The 26,118-nt window shown below is 37.9% G+C and overlaps 1 protein-coding gene and 1 pseudogene across 1 annotated transcript in view; one reads left to right on the top strand and one right to left on the bottom strand.

The window, feature by feature from the left end:
• FOLH1B (folate hydrolase 1B) overlaps positions 1 to 26,118 on the top strand; it is a 69,592-nt gene that overhangs the window by 15,342 nt on the left and 28,132 nt on the right. The window contains exons 5-9 of the mRNA XM_032397651.1: positions 7,122 to 7,247; positions 8,076 to 8,262; positions 19,385 to 19,478; positions 25,031 to 25,129; positions 25,421 to 25,506. Coding sequence (XP_032253542.1) covers positions 7,122 to 7,247; positions 8,076 to 8,262; positions 19,385 to 19,478; positions 25,031 to 25,129; positions 25,421 to 25,506 — 592 coding nt within the window. The remainder of the gene's footprint in view (positions 1 to 7,121; positions 7,248 to 8,075; positions 8,263 to 19,384; positions 19,479 to 25,030; positions 25,130 to 25,420; positions 25,507 to 26,118) is intronic.
• Positions 18,887 to 18,983, bottom strand: LOC116627772 (annotated as a pseudogene).

The raw sequence follows: 26,118 nt of genomic DNA, 5'->3' as shown, positions 1-26,118 counted from the left end.
CAGTTAGGACAGTAGAATTTCTTAATAAGAAAAAGCACTATTTATTGTTTTGTTGACAGTTTTTAAAGATAAAATTTACTGCAGTGAGATGCAGAAATCCAAAATGTACATTTATTGACTTTTGACAAATGTATATACCTGTGTAATCCAAACCCCTTAACACACAAAATATTACCATCATTTCAGAAAGTACCTCTATGCCTTTTCTCAATCAGTACCACACCCCTTGCCCCCTGCCAGTCAATCATTCTAATTGTTTTTGCTACCATTGATTAGTTTTGCCTATTTTAAAAATTCATATTGATAGAATTGTACAGCATGTAATCATTTGTGTCCAGTTTCTTTCACTAAGTGTAGTCTATGAGATTCATGTGTTTTAGCTTTTAATTTGTTCTTTTTTATTGCTAAGTAATTTCCATTGTATGAAAATACAGCATTAATTACTACTGTTGCATAGCACTGATTAGTTTTCAAAGAATTTGAATAAGAGTATTGTTGCCATTTTCAAATGAAGAGCATGAATGTCCATTCTAGAAAATTTTGTGTGGTCTACTCAATAAAGCAGTGTGCATAACTATCATCTGAAATTCTATAGTCAATCCCCAGATTAGTGTGAGGTACTTTGTTTTTTATAAGAAAGCTAAATTTGAAAGAGTTGAATATAATTACTAACATCTTTTTAAAAGTTGTCTCTCCTATTATAATACTTGACAGTAAGTAAATTCAATTTTGGATGTATTGGGTTGAAGTGCCTGGGATATATTCACAAGAAGTTGCTAATTGACAGTTGGGTATATTGGATTGTCACTCAATAGAAGGCTCTTATTGGAAACATCCTAGGTAAAAAATTTGCTTAATCAATTAGGATTTATTGCAAGAACATAAGGATGATTTAATATCAGGAAGTGCCATATCTTTTAATAAGTAAGAGAGAAAATACTATTTTTATTTTCAAATGTATTGGATTTATTAACTTATAATTTAAAAACTCTTGCAAACTTAGAATGAAAGAGTATTATCCATTGGTTGTATGAAGTTCACTTCAAATGAATAGTTTACATCTTAATGGTATAATATTAGAAAAATTCTAATATTTAGCACATAAATAGAATGCCGGCAATCATAATTATTCCATAATTGATATGAGATAGGAATGAGGCATATAACAATTGGAAGTGAAGAGATAGTATATTTTAGATCTTAGGTGTACTGCGGTCACTTAGACTTAATCCAAGGTTAAGGTACCTCTCATCTTTGTTCTCAGTCTCATTCCTCTTCCCCTGCCCAATGTATTTATGTCCTTTGCAATGCATATATTCTTTTTTTTTGTTTGTTTTTCTTTAGAGAAGGAGAAAGCAGGGGAGGGGTAGAGGAAGAGGGAGAGAGAGAATCTTAGGCAAGCTCCATGCCCAGTGGGACTCAGTCTCACAACCCTGAGATCATGACCTGAGCCGAAACCAAGAGTCGGACCCTTAACCGATGGAGCCACCCTGATGCCCCAGCAATGTACATATTCTTGAAAACATATGGCTTTATTTTGTGTTTGATGTATTTTAAATTTATGTAAATAGCATTAAACTTTAGGTCTTACTTGTTCTCTTACTCTTTCCAGTCAATGGCCTTTAAAAACTCTATCCACGTTGCTTTATGTCAGGGCAGTTCGTTACTTTTTACTTGTTGCCTATCATCCCATGCTATGTGCACACCACATGTAACTTACCCATTCTCTGGGCCTCGAGCGCTGCTTTACTCCTAAATCCTCATCACCACAGTGTTGCAGCGAATGTCCTCATATGTGTCCCCATCTGGGCTTGCAAGGGTTTCTCTGTTTACAGTAAACCAAGTGTGGGATTGCTGTTTTGTAGGAATATTTAATTTCACAATGTCCAGACTGTAGCAGTTGGTTGCTTCCGCTGACACTAGATGAGCGTTCCTTTTTCCTCATATATTTTCATCAACACTTGAAATTATATAACTTTATGATTTTTGCTTTTTGTTTATATGACTTTATTATTTTATTTTAATTCACGTTTCTCTGATTACAACTGAGGTTGCTCATCTGTAAACATATTTATTTATTAGCTGTTCTGGTTTTTATTCTGTGCAATGACTAAGGATAGTCTTCTCCCTGTTGAATTTCCAGTCTTTTTCTTACTGATTTTAAGGGTTTCTTAAATATTTTAATTATTTATTCCATATTGGTTTAAATATTATAAACCTTTTTCTAATTTTTTACCCATTTGTTCATGTTATCTAAGTTCCCCTTTTCTTATTTTTTTAAGGATTTTTTTTTTTTTTTAATTTGAGAGAGAACAAGAGAGAGCACGAACAGGGGGAAGGGCAGAGGGAGAGGGAGAGGCAGACTCCTGGCTGAGCAGGGAGCTCAGACCCAGGACCCTGGGATAATGACCTGAGCCAAAGGCAGACACTTACCCGACTGAGCCACCCAGGCACCCCAAGTTGTCCTTTATTGAAAAGATATCTTTAATTTTAATATTGCTCAACTATTCTCTTTATGTTTTTATACTTTGGGTCTTCTTTATTAATTCTTTTCATTATTTACAGTGATATATCTGTATAATCAGAATATACAAAAAATACTAATATATCATTATTTAAAAATAACAATATTATCAGATTGAAGATAAGTATATATGGACATAGTGTATAATAACAGGAAATATAACAAAAAATTTAGTTTAAAATAGCCATAAAATATAAAATACAAGTCTTCAAGGAGCGTGAAGTAGTTGAAGACCACTGTGAAATTTATTGAGCAGTGAAAATATTACATATAAAGAAACTTTATGTTTCTAGATAAGAAGACAGAATGCTATAGGGAGAAAATTATTCCCACATTAGTTTGTGGGTTTAATGTATAATCAATTGACATCCCCAAGTAATTTTTGGACTTTGACAGAATTATTCTACTCATAAGAGTCATAGAGATTATTAACTCATTTCTTTCAAGTAGACCTAAACTCTTCTTGATTAATGGGAAGATAGAGTCTGTGATCCCGCATGAGATTCTTGTTTCTGTTCAAATATTAGATGAGTTTGCTGGCTGATGTGCTTCACTGGATCACCTGTAACTCAGCCAGTGCAATGCTAATTCTTTTTAAAGTTCTGTGTGTCTGTGCTTAAGATATTTCGCTGTAGGGGCGCCTGGTTGGCTCCGTCAGTGAAGCGTCTGCCTTCGGCTCAGGTCATGATCTCAGGGTCCTGGGATCAAGTTCTGCATCGGGCTCCTTGCTCAGCAGAAATCCTGCTTCTCCCTCTACCTGCTATTCCCCCTACTTGTGCTCCCTCTCTCTGATAAATAAATAAATAAAATCTTTAAAAAATAAAAATAAGATAAAATAAAAATATAATCTAATCTAGCGGTTCTCAAACGGTGGTCAACATGTACCGTGATAATCCAGAAGGCTTGTAAAACACCAGTTCTAGCTCCCACCCCCTTGAGTTTGGGTAGGTCTTCATAGTTCATTTCCAACAAGACCCTAGGTGACACTGATTCTGAGGGCTTAAGAACCATGCTTTGGGAGCCACTGGCCTTGTCTCCTGGTTCTGTTTCAATTAACAAGAGCGGGAAGATGGAAGCTTGCAAGAAATGGAAAATTCTAGGCTAACAGTGCAAGATTGTATTTATTCCCAGTCATAGAACAATGGTACAGTGTAAACTTTACAAGAAAGTCATTGTCTGAAAACAAAGCTTTTTTCTAACTGATGGTGGTGACAACTTGCATTTGTGAAGTGCCCAGAGGACATATTTATCACATTTGTTTTCATTTTCAAAGTGTACTGTCATTTTTTTTTTTACTTTTATTTATTATTATGTTATGTTAATCACCATACATTACATCATTAGTTTTTGATGTAGTGTTCCATGATTCATTGTTTGCATATAACACCCAGTGCTCCATGCAGAACGTGCCCTCTTTAATAAAAGTGTACTGTCATTTTTAAACTAATGTCTCCTTCAATCCCTCATTTGTTTTGTGCGGATTGCAGATTTATCAAAAGATAGCCACAATTTACAGACATTTAAGGAAGTAGTCTCCCCAAAGTTAGTGATATTAAATAGGGATAAATTTCAAGTAGGACACCGACACTAAGACAAAATTCACTGAAATTAAATTGATTAATAACTCTATATTCACAGAATAAGAGCGAGCTCCAGGGAGGGCTAACAATTATAAATGAGACATACAGTACGGTTATTAATAGTGCATTAATATTGCATTGTCTGAGGAAGAAGTATAAGAGCTAAAAGTAATCCCTTTACTGAAGCAAAGATTCAAATATCACTTCTCAGTCGACTTTTTTCGTTTAAATTGCATGCACCTAAGTACTAGTTTACTATTTGCCTATTCTGTTTAAACTTTGAAACAATTTTCTACAGTACTTATCACTTTTTAATATACTATGTAATTTGCTTATTAGTTATTATTTTTATTATTATCTTTCTGCATTTCACATGAATGTAAGTTCCTCCAAGGACAGGGATGTGCTGTATCCCTAGTTCGTAGAACACTGCCGGGTTCATAATGATACATTTTCAACAAATTTGTCAAATGAATCCTGGAATTAGTTTGGAAACAATTTTATTTTAGTATCTGTTGTACATTTGTTGTGCACATGCTAGGAGAAATGTAGCCTAAGAGGGAAACGATAAAAATAAAATTATAGGATATGAGAAGTTGTCCAGCCCAGGGACTTCAAACTAGGACGTGTGAAGACTTCCGAAGGCAGACATGAGATTGTTTTAAAGAAATCCATTTCCACCACCAATTTCTCAGGGTGCAGTTACGTTGGATTGAGAACTAGCCCATGGTCAGGTCCTGCTGGTACTTCCTTATTTATAATCATTTTTCTCTTATTTTTACAAATGAAAGACATCTCTCACCCATCCTAAAACAATATGAAGCATATCTCTGAGTTGTAACTATCTCTGAGGTTCTGGACAAAGAGACAATAGTGAAAGATTCTCATAACTGGGTAACAAGAGATTTGGCAAATCAGATGGTTTGCAACTGAACAAAATTAGATGAGCCTAGTTGAGCGTCTAGCTGACATCATTAGAATTAACTCAGATAATAGATCAGTGTCTGTGATTTGGGCGTTGTAACTTGGAAGGAATTTAAATAACTTAGTGAAAATTCTGCAACAAAACTTCTTTCACTCCCATCTCAAAGTTTCTCAGAAATTAGGTCTAAAAACAAGAAATGTGAATAGAACTAATGTGGAGTCCTGTCTCATTCTAGCAACAATTTATTCATCCAGTGACCTGATGTTTTAACATCTAATAGCATTAAGAAATATATTTCAAGTAAAATTTTGTGCTTGGGTATCATTTACACAAATTTGTAATATTGTTAGACTCAATCTGATACTACTAATAATTAGCTTACTCCTAAAGAATTTTCTTAGCGCATACGTCCTGTCACAAGACATTTTAAAAAATTCAATAGACACACACACACACACATACACACATATATACACACATACACACACATATATGTATAATCTTAATCAAAGGAAGTTTGGCAGTGATCAAGAAAAGACTTCCAAGCATTCCCAAATCCTAGGTGACAGACACTGAAATGGAATGTAGCATGCTAATTAATTAAGAAGTGTTCTCTTGGGATCAATAGTTGTGTCAGGGGAGGGAAGGGAAGCTGGATTGAGCAGAGGAAGCAATGACCCTCAATGGCAGCTCAGGGACAGGCTTGGCTGACCTGAAGGGCATTTCTGGAGTCAGCAGAGCTCTTCAGAACTGTCCTGGGTTGGACTAAAATGTCCAAGGCTTTATACTCTCCACTGATCAGTCATGCACTGTGTGACATCCCAGGAAGGGGCATGACTTTGAGCAGAGTGGTTGTCTGTAGCTGAGGCAATTCCTAAAGAGGCTTGAGAACTGAAGGCTGTCTGCAGAGAACCTTCCTTGCAGCTGGAACAAGAATGTCTTCAGTGAAGGGAAATCTGGACAGCACATCCCAGTGTCCAGCACAAATATATTTTACTTTAGAGTAAAATTCTTTGGTGAAGGGGGGACAAGATAGAAGTTCGAGGAGAAAATGGGTGATAAAATTCTTTTTTTTTTTTTTTTTAAATTTTATTTATTTGAGAGAGAGAGAATGAGAGACAGAGAGCATGAGAGGGAGGAGGGTCAGAGGGAGAAGCAGACTCCCTGCTGAGCAGGGAGCCTGATGTGGGACTCGATCCCGGGACTCCAGGATCATGACCTGAGCCGAAGGCAGTCGCTTAACCAACTGAGCCACCCAGGCACACTTGGGTGATAAAATTCTGACTGAAGAGTGTCTTCCTGTATTTTTTAAATGAATGATGTGGAATAGTAAATCAGTATAGTGTGTATATTCCTTTGGATGATATAAAAAGTGATGTAAAATTGCTTCTCAAAATATTAATAGTTATAATATGCTGGAAATTGCATTTTTTATAGCTACTTAAAGTTATGATAAGCAATTTTAGATGTCAAGTAAATATATGAGGGGCTGATGTTGAGGGAGTTTCAAAATTAATTTAGGGAGTAGGTGAGAAAAAAATGAAGAATCCTGGTCTCATCTAACAGGTCATTTTGCAAACGAGAATCCTGAGACTCAGAGATGTTATTAAGATTTGCACACGGTCATACTAGTAATGTGAAACCAGACCCGTAAAGCAGCTATACTACTTGACCTTTCTTCCTTACCTGGTGGTAGTGGAGACCCATTAGGCTACTAGTGTGAAGGAACTTCTAAGAATGAAGCTGTCCTCAAGGGTTTCTTAACCTAGGGTGCCTGGACCCCTTCAAACTGCATGCGGCAATATATATATTCATGTACATTTTGGGGGGAACACTTCTATAGCATTATAGCCACTCTAGAGGAGACATATATAAACAAAGCTTACTGTTAAATTCATACATCTCTAACTCAGCCAATTGTCCTAATTCAAGTTCATTTCTCCCTTGAATCTCTTATAGGAGGCTTGTGCTTTTCTGACTCTCTTGCATGCTCTTGCCTCTTCCCTCATTCAAAGATGTGAAACCGTCCTAATGCAGAGAAACCTCCTTGTATTAAATCGTGCTTGTCCTAAACCATTCCTGGTCTCAACAGGGTGATCTCGTGTATGTTAACTATGCGCAGACTGAAGACTTCCATAAACTAGAGAGGGACATGAAAATCAATTGCTCTGGGAAGATTGTGATTGCCAGATACGGGAAAATTTTCAGAGGAAATAAGGTAAAAATCATTTCTTTTTTCCTTTCCCCCAATATAAAAAAATATCTTACATGTGTAGAAACTTATCCCTAAACCTTTCTGAGGACCATGACCCTTTCATATTCTGTAACACGGCCACCTTATGGGGAGGACACATTTACTAGCTTATAGACAGGGGTTTTAAATTGGGTCATTGGAGTTTGAACCAGTGTAGAAGTTCAAGGAGAACAAAGCATATTTTTTCATACCTGTAAATTATGCCTGTGGTCTACGTAGAAGCATTCATTGGATTTGTTGTTGCCATCAGTATCTTCGTTTTTAAATATTATCTTTGAAAATACTAAATTCAATTTTAATGTGAATTGTTAATATAGGTAATCAGAGAAACCAAATTCTACATGACAGTTTTAAAAATTACTATCACTTGATCTGTTCATTTTTTTCCTCTTTTGTGAGAAATTAAATTTCAAAAATATTCCCTCCCAGTCATAAAAGATCTGGCCTATGGAGTCTGCTTACTTCTTGTACTCCTAGACCAGTGGAAGAAACAGCAAGTACTTGCTATCACTATTGTGGACATTTCCTAAAGCTACAGCTCTGAGGGATGATCCATCCCTAGAAACCCATTTTTATTTTATTATTATATTTTTTCTTAGAAGCCCATTTTTAGAACCTGAAGTAGGAAAACGCAAAAGCCAGTTCTCTGTGAGATGTCCTTTGTTGTAGGTCTAATGATAAAAGATTGAAAATAAAGTTTGGCTATTCATTTAAGTGTAATTTCAAAAAAAAATTGATATTATCAAATCTGGAACAACCAACCTGAAATAAGAGAGACATTGTTCTTTCCAGGTTAAAAACGCCCAGGTGGCAGGGGCCAAAGGAGTCATTCTGTACTCAGATCCTGCTGATTACTTTGCTCCTGGGGTGGAGTCCTATCCAGATGGTTGGAATCTTCCTGGACACGGTGTCCAGCGTGGAAATATCTTAAATCTTAATGGTGCAGGAGACCCTCTCACACCTGGTTACCCAGCAAATGGTGAGTGATAGGACCTTAATCATCATGGGAAACTAAAAAAAACCTTTTTAAGTGATTTTATTAAAGGATTTTGAGATCAAGTATGTCTTTTCAAAATTCTCTTTGCATCTAAGAAGTAAGTTAAAGAGTTTCAAACTCTGGAAATTATTAGTTTATGTCCCTTATCTCTTATTTGGAACCCTTGGGCCTGATGGGTTTTAGAACTCTGATATTTTCAGATATTTAAAAGTAATATGGGGCATATTCTGTATATTGCCTAACACTCAGGAGGCTGGGCTAGGATACAGGAAGCAGGCATATAAATATTTTTGCAACAAAATGTATGAATAATCATACTGAGCAAAGGTAAATAATAAATGATAAATAATATGAATAACCACATGTCTGCTCAAACTAGATTTTGCTGTCAAATGAGTTTGCATCAAATCAGGTTTTGATGCTAAGCAAATTCCCTCCAAATTTATGGTTTTTAAGTTTTTGGATTTCCTAGTTATGGATAAGGGATAGCAGAAAAGAAGTTCTATAAACCTCCTAAATGGCACATTTAAAATATAGAGTCCTGGGGCACCTGGGTGGCTCAGTTAAGCCTCCAACTCTTGATTTTGGCTTAGGTCATGATTTTGTGGTCGTGAGATCGAGTCCCACATTCGGCTGCACGCTCAGTGTGGAGTCTACTTGAGGATTCTCTGTCTCCCTCTCCTTTAGCCCCTCTCCCTGCCCACACTCTGTCTCTCTCAATAAATAAAATCTTTTTAAAAAACACAAAAAATAAAGTATAGAGTCCAGAAAATGCTTATTGCATCTTTGCTATATAAATACCATAGTGATAACTTTCTAGGACTGTTTCCTGAATGACAGCTGTTACACGTATTAACAGACCTATTAGCCTTGTAGTATTACTGCCTCTGCTTGACAGGAGGAAAGGGAGACAAGCGGGCTGTCTGCCCAGATCACCACCCCGCTAAGTGAGGGCTTCCAGCCGCCTGGCTCCAGATGCACATGCTTGTGTAAGGCTGAAATGCTTCCCTGTAAAAGTGTAGATCATTAACAAAGGGAGCCACTTTATTTTGAATGTCCTCAGCTATTTGATAAGGTTTACAAAAATCTGTGATCATTAAGTTTGTGTGGTTTATTTTTTTTTAAAGATTTTATTTATTTATTTGAAGGAGAGAGATAGCAAGAGAGAGCATGAGCAGGGGCAGAGGGAGAAGCAAGCTCCCCACTGAGCAGAGAACCCAAAGTGGGGCTGGATCCCAGGACCCTGGGATTATGACCGGAGCTGAAAGCAGATACTTAACCCACTGAGCCACCCAGATGCCCCTGAATTTGTGTTGTTATAAGGTGTATATCTTGGATATAATAGGTCACCAAATCAGGGAAATACAAATCAAAACCACAATGAGATACCACCTCACACCAGTCAGAATGGCTAAAATTAAAAAGTCAGGAAATGACAGATGTTGGCGAGGATGTGGAGAAAGGGGAACCCTCCTACACTGTTGGTGGGAATGCAAGCTGGTGCAGCCACTCTGGAAAACAGTATGGAGGTTCTTCAAAAAGTTGAAAATAGAGCTACCCTATGACCCAGCAATTACACTACTGGGTATTTACCCCAAAGATACAAATGTAGAGATCCAAAGGGGCACCTGCACCTCAATGTTTATCGCAACAATGTCCACAATAGCCAAACTGTGGAAAGAGCCCAGATGTCCATCAACAGATGAATGGATAAAAAAGAAATGGTACACACACACACACACACACACACACACACACGCACAAGAATATTATTCAGCCATCAAAAAGAATGAAATCTTGCCATTTGCAATGATGTGAATGAAACTAGAGGGTGTTATGCTAAGTGAAATAAGTCAATCAGAGAAAGACAATTATCATATGATCTCACTGATATGTGGAATTTAAGAAACATAGCAGAGGATCATAGGGGAAGAGAGGAAAAAATGAAACAAGATGAAACCAGAGAGGGAGACAAACCATAAGAGACTCTTAATCTTAGGAAACAAACTGAGGGTAGCTGGAGGGGAGAGGGGTGGGGGAATGAGGTAACTGGGTGATGGACAGTGGGGGAGGTATGTATTGTGGTGAGCGCTGGGTTAACACAATGTAAGACTAATGAATCACAGACCTATACCCCTAAATACCTATACCCCTGAAACAAATAATACATTATATGTTAATAATAGAATAAAATAAAATCTGTTATGCCACACAGTAAAAAATAAAAAAAATAAAAAAAATAGGTCGCCAAAGTATTTGTGGCATTTTCATATTTATTCTTCATCTGGTTTTTCTGTCAAATTGTAAACTCCTTTAAAGCTTATGTATTTTGGCTTTGTAAATCTTGGAACTGTCATGATTTTTTTTTAAACAACACATATTCTTCTATAATAAAATCAGATAAATATACCTGAACTTCACTTCTTTTTATTCCCAAGTTAAAAAATTATATATAATTTCTCTTAATCTCTGTTTTATAAAACTATGATTATGAACATAAAATGAACTTAACTGGAATATTTCTGTTGATTATCCTCAAATTTAAATGATAGTATTTGGAGGAGGAAAATGGTATCCCTGGTATCCCTATGGGACTTACATTTATTGAATTCCCTTTTGTGCCCTATTCTTTTTTTTTTTTTTCTTTTCTTTTCCTTTTAGTTTTACTTTTTATTATGGAATAGTTCTAACATACACAAAAATAGAGGTAATTATCAACATATTTTATCAATTTTGTTTCATCTCTTTATACTCCCTTTTTTGTTGTTACTTAGGAAATATTTTAAATAAAGCCCACATCGCATATCATTATGTCATTTTACCCATAAAAAGGATACACTTTTGCAATCACCTGAAGTTATTAGGTAATTTAAAATTTGAAGGAAAAGTGGAAAAATAACTCATATTTTTTAAATCTGAAGAAATGACAATATGTTTTTATTTTGAAGTAGAGTTTACATATAATAAAATACACAGACCTTAAGAATTCAGTTCAATAAAATTTTTTTTTAATTTTTAATTGCATATATCTGTGTCACTCAAAATAAGATACAGAACATTTTCATGACTCCAGAAAGTTCTCTTGTGCTCCGTTTTCTGAACAACCACCTGCTGGTATCTCTCACCATTGATTACTTTGCCTGGTTTTGAACTTCATATACATGGAATCAATGTATACTCTCTCTCTTTCTTTTTTAAATTATTATGTTATGTTAAATCACCATACATTGCATCATTAGTTTTTGATGTAGTGTTCCATGATTCATTATTTGCATATAACACCCAGTGCTCCATGCAGAACGTGCCCTCTTTAATACCCATCACCAGGCTAATGCATCCTCCCACCCCCCTCCCGACTACAACCCTCAGTTTGTTTTTCAGAGTCCATCATCTCTCATGGTTCATCTCCCCCTCCGATTTCCCCCCTTTCATTCTTCCCGTCCTGCTATCTTCTTCTTCTTCTTTTTTTTTTTTTAACATATAATGTATTATTTGTTTCAGAGGTACATATCTGTGATTCAAGTCTTGCACAGTTCACAGCACTCACCATAGCACATACCGTCCCCAATGTCTATTATCCAGCCACCCCATCCCTCCCACCCCCCACCACTCCAGCAACCTTCAGTTTGTTTCCTGAGATTAAGAATTCCTCATAGGAGTGAGGTCATATGATACATGTCTTTCTCTGATTGACTTATTTTGCTCAGCATAACACTCTCCAGTTCTATCCACGTCGTTGCAAATGGCAAGATCTCATTCCTTTTGATGGCGGCATAATGTTCCATTGTATATATATACCACTAGTTCTTTATCCATTCATCTGTCAATGGACATCTTGGCTCTTTCCACAGTTTGGCTATTGTGGACATTGCTGCTATAAACATTGGGGTGCTCGTACCCCTTCAGATCCCTACATTTGTATCTTTGGGGTAAATACCCAGTAGTGAAATTGCTGGATCATATGTAGCTCTATTTTCAACTTTTTGAAGAACCTCCATACTGTTTTCCAGAGTGGCTGCACCAGCTTGCATTCCCACCAGCACTGTAAGAGGGTTCCCTTTCTCTGCATCCCTGCCAACATCTGTCATTTCGTGACTTGTTAATTTTAGCCATTCTGACTGGTGTGAGGTGGTTATCTCATTGAGGTTTTGATTTGGATTTCCCTGATGCCAAGCGATGTTGAGCACTTTTTCATGTGTCTGTTGGCCATTTGGATGTCTTCTTTGGAAAAATGTCTGTTCACGTCTTCTGCCCATTTCTTGATTGGATCATTTGTTCTTTGGTTGTTGGGTTTGATAAGTTCTTTATAGATTTTGGATACTAGCCCTTTATCTGTTATGTCATTTGCAAATATCTTCTCCCATTCTGTCGGTTGTCTTTTGGTTTTGTTGACTGTTTCTTTTGCTGTGCAAAAGCTTTTTATCTTAATGAGGTCCCAATAGTTCATTTTTGCCCTTGCTTCCCTTGCCTTTGGCGATGTTTCCAGGAAGAAGTTGCTGTGGTTGAGGTCGAAGAGGTTGCTGCCTGTGTTCTCCTTTAGGATTTTGATGGATTTCTGTCTCACACTGAGGTCTTTCAACCATTTTGAGTCTATTTTTGTGTGTGGTGTAAGGAAATGGTCCAGTTTCATTCTTCTGCATGTGGCTGTCCCAGTTTTCCCAAAACCATTTGTTGAAGAGACTGTCTTTTTTGCACAGGACATTCTTTCCTGCTTTGTCGAAGATGAGTTGACCATAGAGTTGAGGGTCCATTTCTGGGCTCTCTATTCTGTTCCATTGATGTAGGTGTCTGTTTTTGTGCCAGTACCATACTGTCTTGATGATGACAGCTTTGTAATAGAGCTTGAAGTCCGGAATTGTGATGCCACCAGCTTTGCTTTTCTTTTTCCACATTCCTCTGGCTCTTTGGGGACTTTTCTGGTTTCATACAAATCTTAGGATTATTTGTTCCATTTCTTTGAAAAAAGTGGATGGTATTTTGATGGGGATTGCATTGAATGTGTAGATTGCTCTAGGTAGCATTGACATCTTCACAGTATTTGTTCTTCCAATCCATGAGCATGGAACGTTTTTCCATTTCTTTGTGTCTTCCTCAATTTCTTTCATGAGTATTTTATAGTTTTCTGAGTACAGGTTCTTTGCCTCTTTGGTTAGATTTATTCCTAGGTATCTTATGGTTTTGGGTGCAACTGTAAATGCGATTGACTCCTTAATTTCTCTTTCTTCTGTCTTGTTGTTGGTATATAGGAATGCCACTGATTTCTGTGCATTGATTTTATATCCTGCCACTTTACTGAATTCCTGTATGAGTTCTAGCAGTGTTGGGGTGGAGTCTTTTGGGTTTTCCACATAAAGTATCATATCATCTGCAAAGAGTGAGAGTTTGACTTCTTCTTTGCCAATTCGGATGCCTTTTATTTCTTTTTGTTGTCTGATTGCTGTCGCTAGGACTTCTAATATATGTTGAATAGCTGTGGTGATAGTGGACATCCCTGCCGTGTTCCTGACCTTAGGGGGAAAGCTCTCAGTTTTTCCCCATTTAGAATGATATTGGCTGTGGGTTTTTCATAGATGGCTTTTATGATATGGAGGTATGTACCCTCTCTCCCTATACTCTGAAGAGTTTTGATCAAGAAGGATGCTGTACTTTGTCAAATGCTTTTTCTGCATCTATTGAGAGGATCATATGGTTCTTGTTCTTTCTTTTATTAATCTATGGTATCACATTGTTTGATTTGCGGATGTTGAACCAACCTTGCAGCCCAAGGATAAATCCCACTTGGTCGTGGTGAATAATCCTTTTAATGTACTGTTGGATCCTATTGGCTAGTATTTTGGTGAGAATTTTTGCATCCATGTTCATCAAGGATATTGGTCTGTAATTCTCCTTTTTGATGAGGTCTTTGTCTGGTTTGGGGATCAAGGTAATGGAGGCCTCATAAAACGAGTTTGGAAATTTTCCTTCCACTTCTATTTTTTGGAACAGTTTCAGAAGAATAGGTATGAATTCTTCTTTAAATGTTTGGTAGAATTCCCCTGGGAAGACATCTGGCCCTGGGCTTTTGTTTGTTGGGAGATAATTGATGACTGCTTCAATTTCCTTAGTGGTTATAGGTCTGTTCAGGTTTTCCATTTCTTCCTGGTTCAGTTTTGGTAGTTGATACATCTCTAAGAATGCATCCATTTCTTCCAGGTTATCTAATCTGCTGGCACAGAGTTGCTCATAATATGTTCTTATAATTGTTTGTATTTCTTTGGTGTTGGTTGTGATCTCTCCTCTTTCATTCATGATTTTGTTGATTTGGGTCATTTCTCTTTTCTTTTTGATAAGTCTGGCCAGGGGTTTATCAATCTTGTTAATTCTTTCAAAGAACCAGCTCCTGGTTTCGTTGATCTGTTCTACTGTTCTTTTGGTTTCTATTTCATTGATTTCTGCTCTGATCTTTATTACTTCTCTTCTCCTGTTGGGTTTAGGCTTCATTTGCTGTTCTTTCTCCAGCTCCTTTAGGTATAGGGTTAGGTTGTGTATTTGAGACCTTTCTTGTTTCTTGAGAAAGGCTTGTATTGCTATATACTTTCCTCTTAGGACTGCCTTTGCTGTATCCTAAAGATTTTGAACAGTTGTGTTTTCATTTTCATTTGTTTCCATGAATTTTTTAAATTCTTCTTCAATTTCCTGGTTGACCCATTCATTCTTTAGTAGGATACTCTTTAGCCTCCATGTATTTGAGTTCTTTCTGACTTTCCTCCTGTGATTGAGTTCTAGTTTCAAAGCATTGTGGTCTGAAAATATGCAGGGAATGATCCCAATCTTTTGGTATCGTTTGAGAACTGATTTTTGACCTAGGATGTGATCTATTCTGGAGAATGTTCGATGGGCACTAGAGAAGAATGTGTATTCTGTTGCTTTGGGATGGAATGTTCTGAATATATCTGTGAAGTCCATTTGGTCCAGTGTGTCATTTAAAGTCCTTATTTCCTTGTTGATCTTTTGCTTAGATGATCTGTCCATTTCAGTGAGGGGAGGTGTTAAAATCCCCCACTATTATTGTATTGTTGTCGATGTGTTTCTTTGCTTTTGTTATTAAGTGGCTTCTATAATTGGCTGCTCCCATGTTAGGGGCATAGATATTTACAATTGTTAGATATTCCTGTTGGATAGACCCTTTAAGTAGTGTATAGTGTCCTTCGTCATCTCTAATTACAGTCTGGTTTACAATCTAATTTGTCTGATATAAGGATTGCCACCCCAGCTTTCTTTTGGTGTCCATTAGCATGGTAAATGGTTTTCCACCCCTTCACTTTCAATCTGGGGGTGTCTTTGGGTCTAAAATGAGTCTCTTGCAGACAGCATATCAATGGGTCTTGTTTTTTTATCCAATCTGATAGCCTGTGTCTTTTGATTGGGGCATTTAGCCCATTTACATTCAGGGTAACTAATCAAAGATATGAATTTAGTGCCATTTTATTGCCTGTAAAGTGACTGTTACTGTATATTGTCTGTGTTCCTTTCTGGTCCAGGTTGCTTTTAGGCTCTCTCTTTACTTAGAGGACCCCTTTCAATATTTCTTGTAGGGCTAGTTTCGTGTTTGCAAATTCCTTTAGTTTTTGTTTGTCCTGGAAGCTTTTGATCTCTCCTTCAATTTTCAATGACAGCCTAGCTGGATATAGTATTCTTGGCTGCATATTTTTCTTATTTAGTGCTCTGAGGATATCGTGCCAGTCCTTTCTTGCCTGCCAGGTCTCTGTGGATAGGTCTGTTGCCAATCTAATGTTTCTACCATTGTAGGTTACAGATCTCTTCTCCCGAGCTGCTCTCAGGATTTTCTCTTTGTCTCTGAGACTGGTAAGTTTTACTCTTAGATATCAGGGTGTTGACATATTTTTATTGATTTTGAGAGGGGTTCTCTGTGCTTCCTGAATTTTGATGCCTGTTTCCTTCTCCAAATTAGGGAAATTCTCTGCTATAATTTGCTCCAATATACCTTCTGCCTCTCTCCCTCTTTCTTCTTCTTCTGGGATCCCAATTATTCTAATGTTGTTTCGTCTTATGGTATCACTTATCTCTTGAATTCTGCCCTCGTGATCCAGTAGTTGTTTATCTCTTTTTCTCAGCTTCTTTATTTTCCATCATTTGGTCTTCTATATCTCTAATTCTCTCTTCTGCCTCATTTATCCTAGTAGTTAGGGGATCCGTTTTTGATTGCACCTCATTAATAGCCTTTTTGATTTCGACTTGGTTAGATTTTAGTCTTTTATTTCTCCAGAAAGCGTTTCTCTCATAACTTCCATGCTTTTTTCAAGCCCAGCTAGTATCTTTAAAATCATATTTCTGAACTCTAGTTCCGACATCATACTAATGTCCATATTGATTAGGTCCCTGGCAGTCGGTACTGCCTCTTGTTCTTTTTGTTGAGGTGATATTTTCCATCTTGTCATTTTGTCCAGAGGTGAATAGATGAATGAGAGAACAAAATGCTGACAGGGTAGCAACGTCCCCAGAAAATATACACTAAACAAATCAGAAAACATCTGAAACCGGGGGAAAAGAAAGGGAAAGAAAGAAAAAAGAGAAAAAGAAAAAGAAAAAGATAAAGACAAACAAAAACAGAACAAAACAAAAAAAACAGAATATGATCAAATATGATCAGGCTGGTGCATAGATCAGTGCCACACACTAGATTTTGGTCTTATTTTGGTCTGTTAGAAGAAAGTGCCTCCCAAAATTTTAAAGAAAGAAAAACTTATATATGTACAAAAAAAGGGTTAATACGATGAAGGCATGGAATATGACTATAAAGATGAAAGTTATAAAAGATTTTATAAAAGGAATTGATAAGAAGTTGGTTGAAAAAAGAAAAGAGGTTTAAAAAAAAAAAGGGAGAGAATGTGATCAGGCAGGAGACTAGAACAAAACCATACACTAGAGATTTAGGGTATATTTTGATCTGTTAGAAGAAACTGTATCTCTAATTTTAAAGAGAGAACAACTTATATATATATACCAAAAATAAGGGCAACTAATATGAAGGGATAGAATATTACTCTAAAAATGAAAAACAAAAAATGTTTTTTAAAAAAGGGATTGATACAATGTTGGTTGAAAATGGAAAAAGAAAAATTCAAAAAGAAAAAAGAAAAAAGAAAAGACAGTTAAAAAAAAATTAACTTTTAAAGAGTAAAGAATCATGGGGAAAAAGCCATGAATTCTATGTGCAGTATTCCTCTAGCACTGGAGTTCTGCCGTTCTCATTGATCGGTAAACGTGGTCTTGGCTGGCTGTTCTTGCTGATCTTCTGGGGGAGGGGCCTGTTGCCGTGGTTTCCAAATGTGTTTGCTGAGGCGGAATTGCCCCGCCCTTGCTGGTCCGGGCTAAGTAATCTGCTCGGGTTTGCTCTCGGGAGCTTTTGTTCCCTGCAAGCTTTCCGTACACCTTTGGAGGACGAGGGTGAAAATGGCGGCTTCCCAATCTCCGACATGGAGGAGCCGAGAACTCGGGGCCCCGCTCCTCAGTGTGCCCCCAGAGAAAAGCAGTCAGTCACTCCTGTTTCCCCGGTCTCTGGCCGCACTGCGTGCTCACCCGGCCTGTCACTGAGCATTTCTATCTCTGGTACCCGAACCCGTGTGGAGTCTCCAAACCCCGCAGATCCCTGTGGTGCACTCCTGTGCCGGTCCTCCCAGGGGAGGAAGGGGAGTCTCCCCGGATCTGCTGCCTGTTGGGTCCCTGCTGGAGGAGCAGTGGCCCTATTGCACCGAGGATCACGGTTTATGGCAACCCCAAGCTGAGAGCCCACTCCTCGGCTCCATCTCTGCAGCCGGCTTCCCCGCTCCGATACCTGGGAGCTCTGCCACACTCAGGCACCCCCGGTCTTTCCTCGACCCTGAGGGTCCTGAGACCACACAGTCCTGTGAGGGTTCCACCCCCCGCTTAGCCACTGGAGCGACGTCTCTCAGCGGAGCTGACTTCTAAAAGTTCCGATTTTGTGCTCTGCTGATCTTTCACTTGCAAGAAGCGGCCGACGGAGGCCCCCTCCCCTGCCGTCTATCCTCTCGAAGATTGCCTGGGATTCCCTTCTCCACACGTCCTAGCTTCCAGAAAGTGGTCGCTTTTCTGTTTAGAGAGTTGTTGCTATTCTTTTCCTTGATCTCCTGTTGAGTTCGTAGGTGTTCAGAATGGTTTGATCCCTATCCAGCTGAATTCCTGGGACCAGATGAAAGCTAGGTCTCTTACTCCTCCACTATCTTGCCAATATTTTCTAATTTTCCTTCGTCTCTCTCTTTTTTAAGATATTATTTATTTGAGAGAGAGAGAGAGCACAAGGTGGGGGAAGGGTAGAGGGGAAAGGGAGAAGCGGACTCCCTGCTGAGCAGGGAGCCCTAAGTGGGGCTCGATCCCAGGACCCTGAGAACATGACCTGAGCCAAAGGCAGATGCTTAAAGACTGAGCCACCCAGGCACCCCCAGTGTCTATTCTTTTGTACCTTGCTGCTTTTGTTCAGTATAATGATTTAAGATTTATCCGTGTTATTGTGTGTACTAATTGTTTGTTCCTTTTAATTGCTGAGTAGAATTCTACTGTGTGATTATACTACAGATTGTTTTTATTTTTTTTAATGGATCACTTCACGAATTTACATGTCATCCTTGCACAGCAGACATGCTAATCTTCTCTGTATTGTTCCAAGTTTAGTATATGTGCTGCACCAGATTGTTTATTCCTGCTCCTTTTGACAGACATCTGTACCGTGTCCTGTATTTGGCTGCCCGAATACATCTGCTATGAACAATTTTGTACAATTTTGTCTTTTTGTGTACATGTATTTTCTTCTTCATTGGGGAAATACCTAGGAGAGTAATTGCCATGTCCTCATGCATAATTCTGTATAACCTTACTTTTCAAAAGAGTTATCCAAAGTGACTGTATGTTTTTACACTCTTGCAAGGTAGGTAGGAGAGTTTCAGTTGCTCCACATACTGACATTCAGAATTGTCTTTTTATTATGACAGTTCTAGTAGATGCAATATAAGAATGTGTTTAAGGTGATTTACAGACAAACTTTTGAAAGGGACTGAATTTCTACTAACGTGTGTTCCACTTTTTTCAGAATACGCTTATAGACGTGAAATCACAGAGGCTGTTGGTCTTCCAAACATTCCTGTTCATCCAATTGGATACTATGATGCACAGAAGCTCCTGGAGTAAGTTTGTTAGCAACAAACAGATGGCTGTTTGGATATTTCTCTTTATTGGCAGTCTTCAACTCCCGGCAATATTCAACATCTGAATATTTCTTCAACATTAAGGAATGCTGAAATTCTCTTAGATGGTAGAACCTATAATTTTGTCACCATTTTAAAGAATAGTGGTTCTATTCTCGAATTTACGTTACGTAGTGGTATCCAGTGTGTGACGGTCATGAAAATGAGACTTTCAGTTCTCCACCTGTAGGGGCGTGATTGATCAGTGGCGCTAGCTACTGCACTTTGAAATCTCTCACCCTGTTTGTATCAAGGCCTTGCTTCCCACAGGCATGCCCGGTCAGTGACTGGTTGCAGCAGGGACAACTAAAACAGGCCCATCACTGGGAGGCGCAGGGCTCCTCTCATCGGAGACTTTGGCTCAGGATTCCACGGCAGGCTTGCCCAACTAGACGCCACCACCCACCACCATTTCCTTCCTTCTCTTTCTCCTGCACCCCACGTGAGACCTACATTGCAGTCTGTTGGCTTTTTCAGCCTTGCCCCCCTCCCCCCCCCGCCTTGCTATTTCTCTCACAGGCTTTTCCCCTAAGAAATCTCTTACTCATCTCATCCTCGTATTATCCATGACTTGGGTGACCTGGAATAACACAGTGTAAGAGCAATTCCATTTTATTTTCCTCTCTATTCCTCTTCCCCCTCTGCTTTCCTGACATTGCAACCCTTTCCCCTTTCCTGCCCTGCTTTCTCCCATCTGCATGTCCCTTCTTGTCCAGTGTCCTTTAGGAGGGAGAGAACATGACTTCTCTATAAGTAGAATTGTGAGAGAAGCATCTGGCCAGATAGTACCTTTTCTCAAATAAGGCATTCTTAATCATTTTATTCCAGTCTCTATAAGAAGACTTTTTATGACCTAATGCAGGGCCTTCCTTTGAGGAGGCTGACATTTGGAGAAGTGGAGGGATTCGGAGAAGTGGATTTAGGAATAGCACCTTGGTCTCTTTTGCTTTTGGGCTCTTAGCTTTGCCACATGGGTTAGAATTCAGTATTCAGGCACAACTTTTGAGGGCACCATGGTTATGTGTTTATCTAAACATATTTGTAAAGTCTAAATATTTGTGATATTTAAAAGTTGAAAGTGATCGTAACATAACTTATAATAGTGGAAAACTGTAAATAACACATATCTTTAATAATTGGTAAGTAGTCAGATACATCACTAGCTATGATGTGCATGGATCCATTAAAATATATGTTGTACAAGAATATTTAATGATATAGAAACACACTTATGCTATACTACTAAGTGGAAATGGCAGATTTATCTAGATATCTAGATATATTTAGATATATCTATATATAGATATGCAGAGACATATAGAGAGAATAATCTCATTTATGTAAAAGTTTTTTTTTAAATAAGCCTGTATTATCTTTGTAATTAGAAAAAGAGTGCATGAAAAGAAAGAAGGAAAGATCATATAGAATTGATTTGAGGTGTACTTAACTATGTCTACCATTTGACTGCTCCTTAGATTAAGTAGGTCAGTGTCAGCTATATCCTAAATGTGGGCTTAGAATTACTTGATTGGAAAAAATCACAAATGTAGTTTGTCTCTAATGTACTAGCTTCTTTAAGCCATCTTGTAAATGCAATCACCATTTATAACATAACTTCCATGGAAAAGTGCATTTTGCTTTGAAAACACCATAATTAAAAATGAACTTTGGAAGCACAATCTACTTGGAAATAGGAGATGATCTTTATATATTAAAAGCAGGAAGACAGCTCCTATTTCTTTTCTTTTTTTTTTTTTAAGGCTTTATTTTGCTTTCATTTGCCTCCCCGAGTAACTACTAGTATTATGATAGCAACACCAACAATAATGACAGTAATAATAATAGCATCTATCATGCTATTATTTGTCAATTTTGTTGATCTTGTCTCAAAGAATCAACTTTTGGTGTCATGGGTTTTCTCTATTTCTTTCCTCTATTCTCTAATTATTTTTGTTACAATCTTTATTATTTCCTTTCTCATGCTTGGTACAAGCTTAGTTTGCTCTTTATTGTCCAGTTTTTTAAGGTGGAAGTCTAGTTTATTCATTGATGTCTTTCTACTTCTTAAATATAGATGTTTACGGCTATACATTTCTCTCCAAGCACTGCTTTAGCTAAATCCCGTAAGTTTTGATATGTTGTGTCTTCATTTCCATTCATCACCAAGTATTTTCTAATTACTCTTGTGATTTTTTCTTTCAGCCATTGGGTATTTAGGAGGCAGCTGTTTGATTTCCATATATTTTCATATTTCCCAAATTCCCATCTGTTATTGATTGCTAAATTATTTCTTTTGTAGTTGGATTAATAAACAGATTATATAATTAAAGGGTTGCATGATCTCAGTCATTTAAATTTATTTAGACTCATTTCACAGCCTAATATATAGTCTATCCTGGTAATATATTCCATATGGACTTGAAAAGAACGTGTATTCAGCTGTCGTCAGATAGAGTGTTCCAGATGTGCCACCGGATATTTCTGGCTTGCCAGCTTTTTCAGCTCTAAGTCTGGGGTAGATATACCAAAAAGGAAACTGAAGGAACTCACCACCGGGTCTTTTCTTGTACTCTGAGGTCCCAAGCTAGTGTGTTTTCTTCTCTCCACCCTTCAGAGCCTAATGTTTGTTTTCTATACACTTATGGTCCAGAGAATTTAGTTGTACTTAGCGGGAAGAATAGGGTAAAGCACATCTCCATTTTTCCAGAAGCAAAGTTTTACTCCTTTTCAAGCTTCTGTCATCTTATAGCATCTTATAGTCATTTTATAGCACAGCCAAAACAATCACCATGCCTTACACTTGCTCTATACTTCTCTGCATCTGTACCTCTTTATACCATACTTTGTACCTGGAACGCTCTCTACGTCACCTTCCCATGCTGAGATCTTAACTCATCCTTTAAAATTCAAACAAGTAAAACCTCTAGAAAGTTGCTCATGATTCCATAAGCTAAATCAAGCTTTCTTTTGTCTATATTCTTTACAACTTTCTCTATCATTTGTCTTGTTTTTTTAATATTATATTTGGCTTTATATGTATCTTCTTCTGATTAACTTTTTTTTTTTTTATTTATTTGACGGAGACAGAGAGAGACACAGCGAGAGAGGGAACACAAGCAGGGGGAGTGGGAGAGGGAGAAGCAGGGTTCCCGCTGAGCAGGGAGCCCGATGCGGGACTCAATCCCAGGACCCTGGGATCATGACCTGAGCCGAAGGCAGACGCTTAACCACTGAGCCACCCAGGCGCCCCCTTCTGATTAACTTCTGACTACACTCTTGGTAGAATCACCGTGTCATGTACATATCTGTGTTCCTTAGTGAGTAGAACACATTATCTTGAACATTGTAGACAATAAATCTTTGCCAAATGGACAAATAAAAATTAATTTGCTACAGGATATAGATTTTAAATGCAATGCTGTTTATACATATATGTTGAGCATCTCCTAGCCCATCAAATCTTTTCAGAGACATTTTCAACATTTACTTATATTTCCTGAATTTTTATGGTTTGAAAGTTTAATATTCAACTTTTTAATTTTCTTGGAATTTATTATAGAGTGAAGTAAGTACCTAAAGAAGCTTATATCCTTAATTATATCAGTAACATTTATTGACAAAACTTCTATTCTCCACAGATGTATGATATTTCCTAAATTGATACATCAAATTCTTATATACAATTATTATATTCTGTTCCAGTCATCTGTTTGCTTGTCCTTGTGGGGCACTACAACTACTACAACTGTAGCTTTATATTTTATTATTTTGTGGGAATATGGACTATTCATTACCTTCCTTATGTTATAATACACAATTTACTGTTATTCTTCCTGATGATTTACCTTCTTTTGTTTTTCATATTTTTATTTTGAAAAGGAAATAACATTTCCACAGTTCAAAATTCAAAGGGGTATACGTAAAAAGTTTCCATCTTACCCATTTACACCCCAAAAGCAATTAGTATTGTTAACTTAAAATATATCATTATAGAAATATTTTATGTATAATCAGTATAGGTATATATTTCTTCACTTATGTTCTACAACATTTTTGCATACTTAATACTCTGCTGTTTTGACTGATTATGCTTTCTACCAATGTAAAATGCCTCTCTTCGTGTTACTTGATGCTCTTTATGTGAAATTTTATTATAAATAGATAAACAAATTGTATAGTATATTACTTGAAATTATGTTTATTAGCCAAACTCCTTAGTGAGATAGGAAAAAAAGTAAGCATTTACTCTCTGATAGAACATTTTAAAACAGAAATATTACTTATAATTAGTTTTCTATGAGAAGATAATCTAATCGATTGTTTTAGTATTGTGTGTGCAGTAGCGTCTAGGTCAAGTTGAACTGTTCACGTTTCCTCAGATAGGCAGGCAGGGAACAGCAGCTGTGTGTAGGCACAGAACAAAGGAGGGACTGCAGAGCGTGCTCCACGGCGAAGCCTCGGGTGCGTGGGGGTCTTTGAGGACAGATAAAGTCATAAAAGATAGATTGATCTCTTCCATGTTCTTAATTTGCCCTTGAACCACGTTCTTCTTTTTGCTGCAGTTTAGCAGGGGCACATTTGGTTTCCGTGCCGAAATCAAGAATAAGTCAATCAGTGCTCTTAAAAGAGTAAAGGCAGATATGCTGAAGTAGAACCACAAGAACCCCTTCGTTCCATAAACATGATCACATTATCTTCCTCAGTCACCCGCTGAGAAATAACCAGGGCTCGTGGCATGTACTGGCTGGTCTGCCTGAATCCTTCTACCTTTTTACATTTTTTAAAAGATTTTTATTTTTTTTTTTTATTTGACAGAGAGAGAGAGAGCACAAGCAGGGGGAGCGGCAGAGGGAGAAGGAGCCTCCCCGCTGAGCAGGGAGCCGGATGTGGGGCTTCATCCCAGGACCCTGGGACCATGACCTGAGCCACTCAGGCACCCCTCTACCTTTTTAAATTAAAAAAAAAAAAGCATGAAGCTTTTAGGGCCTGTTGACTGAAGTGAAATCCTTTCCTTTGCTCTTCTTCACTCCCTAACAGATGCGTGTGAAAGGACTTTGTAAAAGATGACCATACGCTTATTTGGGGATATATTTATCAGTGGAAGAAGTAACAAAATAGAAAATCCCAGAGTTTGACGTCAGAGCTCTTTCCCCAGTGTGTGCCCTGGAAAGCGCTTTTGTAAACTGGCTTTCTGTTAGAAACTGGGAACGCAGAGTCTGGATTCTGACCAGATGTTTGACCCTCAGCTGTACCACTTACCAGCTGCATGACCTCAAGCAGGTTACCTGTCTCTCTCAGCCTCACGCCTCTCATCTTTGAAGTGGGAGTAGCAGTAGCTCCCACCTCATAAGAGCCGTAGGAAGGGGGAAATGGCATATCCCTGACTCATAGAGACTGTTACGAGCAGGCACTCAAGAAAGTGAGCTCACTGACATTTTAACTGTTAGCTACAAAATGTTCCTTCAGCTGATAATACTTTTTGCGTTCAACAGGAAAATGGGTGGGGCGGCGCCGCCAGATAGCAACTGGAAAGGAAGTCTCCACGTGCCCTACAATGTTGGACCTGGCTTTATTGGCAACTTTTCTACAAGGTTAAGAGACTATTTCTATTGTAACTCTCTTTCGGGGAAGGAAATCTTTTTTTCAAAAGAAGAATTACAGAGGATGATTGAAAAAGTAAAATGTGTCTAGTACCGGCAGGAAACAAAACCGCAGGTTGTAGACGGGAGTACACTTACCTCGTTGGTATTAGACAACGGAACAATGGAATTCTTGCATATGTACATTTAGAAATCTTTAAAATGATGTAAGAGTTAAAAAAAACTGTGGGTGGCAAAGTGTTAACCAGTGTTTTCAGAATGTGTCCTTTATTTTTGCTTTAGAAAAGTCAAGATGCACATCCATTCTAACAACAAAGTGACAAGAATATACAATGTGATTGGAACTCTCAGAGGAGCAGTAGAACCAGGTAAATTAATCATTTGCTCAGCAAATATCGATTGAGCAATTCTTTTGGGCCAGGTACTCCTCTGAGCTCTGGGAACATAGGGTGAACAGAGCACAGCAATTCTTTGCCCTAATGGAACTTACACAAACACAGAATACATAAATATGAGGTAATTTTGTATTGTGATACATGTTGTGAAGAAAAGGAAACGTGGGGCTAGGCTGGTTAGATGCCCAAGGTTAGTTAATGTTAAGCTGTGCATGCTTCAATTAAATGATCAAGGGAGCAAGGGCAGGAAGAGGTCATTTTGAGATATTTTCTTAGGGTTTTCTGGATTAGTTTACCACATATTTTGCTTGGGGAAATATCTTCATGATAGCTACAAGCATCTATATAAAAGATAACATTCTTAGAAAATTCAGGTAACCTTGTGGTGCTTAGGTGGCTCAGTCGGTTAAGCATCCACCTCTTGATTTCAGCTCAGGTCCTGATGTCAGGGTTGTGAGATTGAGCCCCGTGTCGGGCTCCACGGCCAGCATAAGATTCTCTGCACAACCCGGCTCATGTGCGCTCACTCTCTAAAAAAAGGAAAGAAAATTAAGGTAACCTTGAATTAATGAATCCTTTACATAG

The sequence above is a fragment of the Phoca vitulina genome, unplaced genomic scaffold (genome assembly GCF_004348235.1).
Source record: "Phoca vitulina isolate PV1807 unplaced genomic scaffold, GSC_HSeal_1.0 scaffold101, whole genome shotgun sequence".
NCBI classification, from domain to species: Eukaryota; Metazoa; Chordata; class Mammalia; order Carnivora; family Phocidae; genus Phoca; species Phoca vitulina.
Note: the sequence above shows the minus strand (reverse complement) of the source record. Positions and strands in the feature narration are given on the sequence as shown.